This window comes from Phaseolus vulgaris, chromosome 1 (assembly GCF_051622355.1).
Source record: "Phaseolus vulgaris cultivar YP4 chromosome 1, ASM5162235v1, whole genome shotgun sequence".
In the NCBI taxonomy this organism is placed as follows: Eukaryota; Viridiplantae; Streptophyta; class Magnoliopsida; order Fabales; family Fabaceae; genus Phaseolus; species Phaseolus vulgaris.
This window is the reverse complement of record NC_143498.1, coordinates 35,902,048-35,910,284: the sequence shown is the minus strand read 5'-3', so window position 1 is coordinate 35,910,284 and position 8,237 is coordinate 35,902,048. Positions and strand designations below refer to the sequence as shown.

The window sequence follows — 8,237 nt, the reverse complement described above, 5'->3', positions numbered from 1 at the left end:
CTAGACGTACAGTAAATGTCATTTTCAAATTCGATTAAAATTTTATTTTGAAAATGTATGATATGATTTATAAAATATAAATTGTAAATGCAAAACTCCAAATTTAATTAGATAAAGATGTTGTATACGTTATTAAAGTTTTTTGGGGTTTTAAAAGAAAAGTAAATGATGAGATGGTTTGTTTTTTTACATAGAAAGAGAGATTGGGATGCGAGTTTACGCGTAGAAGGAGAATGACGCGGCTTGACCGTCAACCGCTTCGTTTCAACACTCTCCTCTCCTCACATTACACGTCCAACCACCACATGCAACCTCTTACACCCTTTTCCGTTTTCCGTTATCCATTCCAATTGGGTCTTTCTTTTGAATGCATGCAACAAAGCTAAACCTTTTAATAGAAGAGAGTAAATTATTTTATGTAATTTGATTAAGGAATTAGAGAGCGAAGATAGAGAGAGTTATGAAAAAACATGAATGAAAGAATTTAAAAAAGAAAAGAGTTGATTAAAAAGATGGTTAATTATTTATAGATGAAGGGCGTTAAGTTACGTGGATGGAGTGGAGTGAAGTGAAGTGAAGTAAACCATGGTTGGGTTAAAGTGAGCATAAGCTTAGCTCACAGTGGCGTACAGAGAAGGTGACGCGTGTGATATCGTCCCCCGAACAACGCGCTTTCGCTCTCTCCATTTCTCCAAAATACCCTCCACCGCCCTATTTATCATTCCCTTTCCTTCCTCCATTTCACTTCCTCTTTCTCTTCACTCACTTCTTCTTCCTCTTCCTCTGCAAGCAAACTAAACCAAACAAAACCACTCTTCACTCTCACTCTTCCCTTTTTACCCTTTCCACTCTTTTCATGGCATCATCTCAGAACGTCGCCAGCATTGAACCCTGGACGATGCTTCGTCCACCCGTCTCCGATTCCTGGCTAGCCGAGTTCTTCACTCGCGACACCGATTCCATCACCAGGGCTCTTCAGAAATCTCTCTCCGCTGCCGCCGTCTTTCCGGAAGACAACGACTTTACTCCGTTTGCCGCCACTCCCGACTCGGCCGCCGCCGCCACCACTCCCACCGTCTCCAGCCTCTCCGGCTCCGACCACGACTCAGCTCCCCGACGACGAGGGCCGCAGACCACCGGAAAGATTTCCAAGCGGAAGTCGCGCGCCTCCAAGCGCTCCCAGACCACCTTCATCACGGCCGACCCGGCCAACTTCCGCCAGATGGTGCAGCAGGTCACCGGCGTCAGATTCGGCTCCGCTGCACCGATTGCGCCCGCGGTTTTGAAACCCGAGCCGCAGCGCCCGGCGGGGAACATCGCGAGGTTTTCCGGTGGCGCCGGGTGTCTGCCGACGCTGGACACCTCGGCGTTCTTGCTGGACCATACTCAGCAGGTTGTAGGTCACACCTCGGCAGGATCCGGGCCTGGCAGCGGGCTTTCTATGCCCGGAACACTCCCTTACGCCCCCGCCCTGGCGGCCTTAGATTCTCACGCTGCCTCCTTCGCTTCCGCAGGCTTAGATTTTGACACCTTATCCTCCTTTCCCACTCTGGAGTCGTGGAAAGTCATGTGAGCAAAAGAAATTCAGACTCTGAGAAAAAAAATTCACTTTTCCCCCTTTTGCCCCTCTCGCGGGTTAATCAATCGGGCTGGGTAGCTAGCTAGCTAGGATGATGATGCTGATCTTATGTAAATTTGGGAAGGGATTGAATGGATATCAGGATATGCATGTAGTATTTCTTTTTTTCTCTTTCCCTCTCTCTCTCTCTCTGTAATTTGTCACATAGTTCCTTTATTATTACTATTATTATGGGGTGTAATGGAGATATGTTAGCCATATTTAGTTTAATTAACCTAATGAATGAAATTTACCAAGTTTGTCTATGAACAATGTGGTGGCGCTGGACCACATTATGTTATTGGTATACATATATTTTGGTTTGATTTGTTCTCGGAAACCACCATAACTAATGTCGGAAATTACTTGGTGTTTATGGTTTTGGTAAAAGAGTTGAATAATGAAAGAATATAGATAGATAGATAGGAATGATAGGAGACAGCATGGATGGGCATGTGCAGCGTGTCAACCTTGTTATGCGGCTTGTCTAAGTTTTGAGTGGTTTGGTCTAAGAACTCTGACTTGGTCATGGAAAGTTATGGTATGTTTATTTGTTTTGGGTGTGTGGGTTTGGCTGAATTTGGGTGGTGAAGTAACTCTTGCAATGTGAGTTTTGATATGCATTGAAGAGTACGTGACGGGGTGGTCCAGGTTAAAAAGCACAGAAGCGCGCTTTTATATTTTGAGTTTAGATATAATTATACGCATATCTTTCACTTTCGTTGAAAGAGAGCCCAGGCCACTATGGGGGCAAGATTCGTTTCTGTTCATTTTGGGGTTTTTTCTTCATTTCCATTTTTTTACCCCATGTCCGTTTCTGCTTAATCATTTCTGTAGCTTTCATATCACCGAATCCTTTTGTCAAAATCAATTTAAAAAACCAAACTTTCTCCACCAACATCTGCACTATAAACCAAAATTTTGCCACTGTGAATGTGTGCGATTATGTGCCAAAGTTATCCATTTCTTTCTGTTTTGACTGTTTCTTCTCTCATTTATTTGCAAGAAACTTAGAAGAAGAAACTGAGCAACTTGGGCATCAAGTTACCTTATCTTAATCTAGCAAAGTCACAAAAAGTGTTGTTAAGATGAAGTTGTGGACTTACTGTACGGTGTTTGACTTGTCGGATTTGTTTGGGCGAACATATCCATGTGACCATGTGATCACTTCATTAGTTCATTAATTAACACTTAAGCTTATTATTTGGTTCTAAAACATTTACCTGGTAACGTGTTCATATTTAATCATATTCCGCATAGAATCTAGAACTAGAACGACCAAGTCCGAGAATGCAAGGGTTGCTTTTTATTTAATTTAGTATGCCATGTATAAAATTAATAATAATGTAATGAACTAGTTGGTATTAAGTTAATAGAAAGCATGTTGGGTTTACTCGAGTCAAGGGGATTAATATAAGATTCAAACATCTGTTAGGTAGGAGAATAGTCTGACTTTGGGTCTTGAGGTGTCTCTTACAACTATTTTTGCACAGAACTTGGATCCTTTCTTCTCTCAAGAATGTCAATGTGTCAATCCACTAAGGATATAAAAATGCAAAAAAAAAAAAATATATATATATATATATATATATTTGACTCTCATGGGTTTATGTGTATATATGTGTATATGTATCCATATATAATATCTATGTATATATTGTGTGGGAGAGACTTGAAAGAGTGATTAGGTTTTTGAAAGGTAAAATAAGTAGGTCAGGGTTTTATTTTACAAAACACGTAGTCTAAAAATTATTGAATCAACGGAAATCATGTTGTTCAAAGAATTTTGTTCTGCATTTCAGTCATTGATCAAATGACATATTTTGGATGTTTAAGTATCTAGGATTTTTAACTTTTGGGTGTTTAAGGAAAAGTAATCAAATGTCTTGAATGTGTTTGATTGACACTTACCTAACACATCATGTCCTATAACTTGATTGGTTTCAAAGATGATCTGATCATACAAGCAAGAAGCAAGTATAGCTTCCCACTAGATTAAACATCTAGGGTTTCACTTGGATGTTGCTCTCTAGAAATCTAGAATTACGTTTTAGTAAGAGTTACATAAAACGTGGCACTCTATAATTTGATTGATGTGAAAGATGATTGAACTGACCTTGCAATTGGTCAGTATATTTTTATATGAATATTAATAATTAATTCACCCCCAGTGGATGTTGTTACTAGTCGTTAAGAAAAAGCATTCCGATAATGAGTGTATTATTAATGGTAAGAATAGTGTTTAAACTTAAAGTGAAATCATTAAAATTCCAAGTAAGCAAATAGGTTTGATTAGTTAGAGGCAGAAAATGATGGCTCCACATAATAGATAACATTTAGGGTATATGAAAAAATTTATTGAAAGGCTTGAAAGATGCATAATAATTGCGAAGGAGCAATGGAAGAAAAAAGAGATGACGAATGCAATAACGCAAGAGTTTGAAAGGTATGTTGATGAAGATGCATTGTGCCCCACAGCTAGGCAACTTTATGACAAAAAAACGTTTTTCGTCCAATGCGAGAGAAGAGAAGATTGGAAAAGGAAAGAAGTAAGTTGTGTATAGGTAGGTTACACCCACTCATACGCCATTCCTTTCTTTTCGATCATCTCCCAAATTCTTTCCACTAATCATGCAATTTTTTTTAGTTCAAGATCAATTCAAGATTAAAATCTCTTCACTATGGAGTTGAGGTAGGTAGATGCTAAGATAAGGCAAAATCTCTTCACAATGATTTCGCCTAAGCTACTTTCTGCTTATGTGTCATCACAACTCACTCCTATTTCAATATTAGTTATTTTATGTGTGTGATTCATAACACATAACATTATGGAACTTTACCATCAAAACAAAATGGCAACAACAACTATTCCAAGTTCGAGGTGGTCACCCATTGGAGTCTATTCATGTTAATTATTTGTATTGGTGAAAACAGAAACGGAAGATAATAAAACATAGTTAAAATAATAGGGCAAAAGTGTAAGAGAAATATGTAAAAAAAACATTATAAATAGTATATTTTATATAATTTTTGTTAATTACATAACTAAAATAACAATTACCATAAAAAACTATTAGAACAATAAAAGTAAACTTGTAAGAAAAATATGTACACTAAAATAGTTATAAAAATATTTTATTTATATATTATAGTATACGTAAATTTTTAATATTATTTATATTCGATTCGTGAACAGTTTGATGGAATTATATTCATTTATTAACGAATTAAGTTTAAGATGGAAATTGTGGCTCAATAATTCGAAATTAGTATATTAGGCTTATTTGACTTCATTTATTTGTTATTTAAATATACTAAACAAAATAAGAAAAGCATTTATTCAATCCTTTTGATTTAACATCATTCTGTTTTGAAATCATTCTGTTTTGAAATGGTGTTTTGGAGTTAGGTATGCTTGTCTTCTTCTCCAAGAAATATTCTGATAAAATATCATTTTAAAAAAAAATCATATTTTTAATGACCAAAGTTCAAAATTGAAGGAGTTTTAAATTAGTAGCACTTAAAACTTAAATCAAACAGTACCATACAAATATTTTTATTATAAGTAACGTATATTCTAAGAAATCAATTAGTGGTGACAATTTTGTATTATTGATGCCAAAATTCTATATAAGTTGCTTACTAATTTAGAAAATATTTTGTAGATGAATTTCTAAGTCAACTAATCGAGAAATTTTTTGGTAGATTAATCATTCAGTAACCAATTTAAAATATTTATGATTTTGTTTATATTTCAAACTTTTTCACTAGAAAATTAAATTGGTTCCACTACAGTTAAAAGAAGAAAACATAAAACACATTCTATATTTGTACCAGGAGCATATTGGACCAAAAGTAAATTGGTTCCGTTACAGTCAAAAACGGTATTTTAACGAATATATTGATAGTTATGGTGTGAAATATTTGAATAATGAGAAACAATCATATTCAACAGTAATATACAACAAATTTTTATGATGGTAGAAGTAAAAGTTTGGACATGGATAATTGCAAAATTTCTAAAAGTTTTATTTTTTTATTCAGATTAGTGTTTAAATTCTATCACATGCATTGGATTCTCAACTAGTTGGGTGTTAAGAAGCTTGATTTGGGTTCTCTGTATAAGGATTGAGATCATTTTATTTTATTTATTCATTGTTGATAAAAAAAATATGTATCCAATTGTTGAACTAATTGCATCATGTTGGCAAACCTAGATTTATAGTTTTGTGCATATTGCTTTTGGATTACTTTGATTTGCAGGTGTTATGTTCAGCTTTGGGAATCCAGTATAACAGAAAAGATGTTACGGTTGTTTGGGACCTGTCTTTATCATGCTAAGATTTTTATGTGGTTTAGTAAATTTGTGTTTGCCTAGCTCCATTGTTGGAATTTTTGTTAGTTATGTTTTCCATACTAGTTATTAGATGCTCTTTAAATACGTTGTTAGTTTGAGTTATCGTTTGTTGACTATGTTTGTGGTTGAACATGCTTCTTTTGCATTCTTGTTTGAACTCGATTTTTTGCTATGTTCGTGGTTGAGCATGCTTTGTTTTTGTTCAAAATCAATTTTAAGTTATGCTTGTGTTTGAGCATGTCTCGTTCTTCTTTGAACTTGGTTTTAAGTTATGCTCGTGGTTGAACATGCTTCGTTCTTGTTTGAACTTGGTTTTTAGCTATGCTCGTGGTTGAACATGCTTCATTCTTGTTTGAACTTGGTTTTTAGCTATGCTTGTGGTTGAACATGTTTCGTTCTTGTTTGAACTCGATTTTTAAGTTATGCTTGTGGTTGAACATGTTTTGAACTTGGTTTTTAAGCTATGGTCGGGGTTGAACATTGTTTTGTCTTGAACTTGGTTTTTAAGCTACCTTCATGGTTGAACATGCTTTATTTTTGTGCATTATTTAATGAGGATATGTTTGAAAAAGGGAAACTCTAAGTGTGCCTCATTAAAACCCTACTCGTTAAACCCTCCATAGGGAAAAACCCAAGCCAAGGAAAAAAAGTACACAACTTCGATTTAACTATTATACATTTTTAAGTGGGTTATATTCCATGTTCTCATAATTAACTTTCCACTTAATTTTTGGAGTTTGTAGGCTCCAGGATATTCGTTATTCTGTATGGGCCATCCCAATTGGGTGTGAGTTTTCCCTCGTCTCTACACCTTCTTGCCTCGCCAACCTTTCTCCAAACGAGGTCTCCCTTGTGGAGCACCCAAACTCTAACGCAGGAGTTATATCGACGAGTTGTTCTATGCTTATGGCCTCCTTTTTTACCCAGTCTAATGTATGATATTGTTTAAGGCCCTTAATTGGACCAACTCCTCCAGAATATCCCTTACCTTAAAACACTCTTCCGTGTTATGATCTTGAATTTTGTGATATCTGCAATGCATAGTCAGATCTCATGAAGGGTTGTTGGGGCTTGGTGTTGGCAGGCATATGAGTTCTAAGTTGCAGGCCTCTCGGAGTATGATCTCTCTCGGGCATTCAAGGGGATGTAGTTTTCAAACTTCCCCGACCTCTTTCTTTTAATATTTGAGAAGGTCGTTGAGGTTGGTGCCTTCATTGCCCTTCTCCGTGCATCCGCGTTCTCCTTAACGCTCATATATCTTGTCATCCTTTCTGACCCAGTCTAATGTATGAAGTTGTTTAAGGCCCCTGATTGGACCAACTCTTTGAGATGATCCCTTACCTTAAAGCACTCTTCCATGTTATGATCTTGATTTTGGTGATATCTGCAATGCATAGTCGGGTCCCCTGAAGGGTTGCTGGGGCCTGGTGTTAGCAGCCATACGAGTTCTAAGTTGCAGGCCTCTTGGAGTATGATCTCCCTTGAGCATTCATGAGGTGTAGTTTTTAAACTTCCCATACCTTTTTCTTTTAATACTTGAAAAGGTCGTTGAGGTTGGTGCCTTCATTGCCCTTCTTCGTGTGTTTGCGTTCTCCTCAACGCTCATTAATCTTGCCATCCTGGCCCGTAATTGGTCCATGTCCTCCGGTGGTTCGACATACAAAGTGTCTAAGAATTTTTCGGGACATAAACCTACTGGTAGGGCCTGCATGGACATTGTTGGGTGCATGTCAGGTATATTCAGTGTGGCCCGAGAAAATCTGACCATGTACTGCCTTAGGCCTTCTCCCTCTCATTGTATTACATTGTGTATGGATGCAAAGGTGGCAATTACAAGCTTGTAGTCAACAAATCGAGCCAGGAATCGGCCACACAATGCGTTGAAAGAGTCCACTGAGTTCTGAGGCAGAGAGTAGTACCATTCCAGGGCTACTCCCACCAAAGTGGTGTGGAACAACAATGCACAACCATGTTCTTCGAGAAAAAATTGGCTTGTGTCATGTAAGCCTTAACATTGGTCTCAGGGTCCGAGGTTCCTGCATATTTCTCCAAGTTGGGCCACTTCCACCTTCGAGGTAGCTGGGTGCTCATCACCTCGGATGTGAAGGGTTGAAAGCCCTTCAAGTTGACTTTCATGGTTCGGTTAATCAATGGATTGGGGACCGTCTTAAAAGGCTGGTGCTCGTGCCCTCGGCTTTCCTGCATTGTCGAACCCTGGTAGGATGTCGTTGTATGCTCCGAATAATCTGGGTCGTCTTGAGT

The 8,237-nt window shown here is 37.4% G+C and overlaps 1 protein-coding gene across 1 annotated transcript; it reads left to right on the top strand.

Annotated features, from left to right (window-relative positions):
* Nucleotides 1-494: 494 nt before the first annotated feature.
* Nucleotides 495-1,884, top strand: LOC137813881 (VQ motif-containing protein). The gene has a single exon (XM_068616347.2). It carries the CDS (start codon nt 857-859, stop codon nt 1,571-1,573), a length of 717 nt encoding a protein of 238 aa, XP_068472448.1. The 5' UTR covers nt 495-856; the 3' UTR covers nt 1,574-1,884.
* Nucleotides 1,885-8,237: the final 6,353 nt, after the last annotated feature.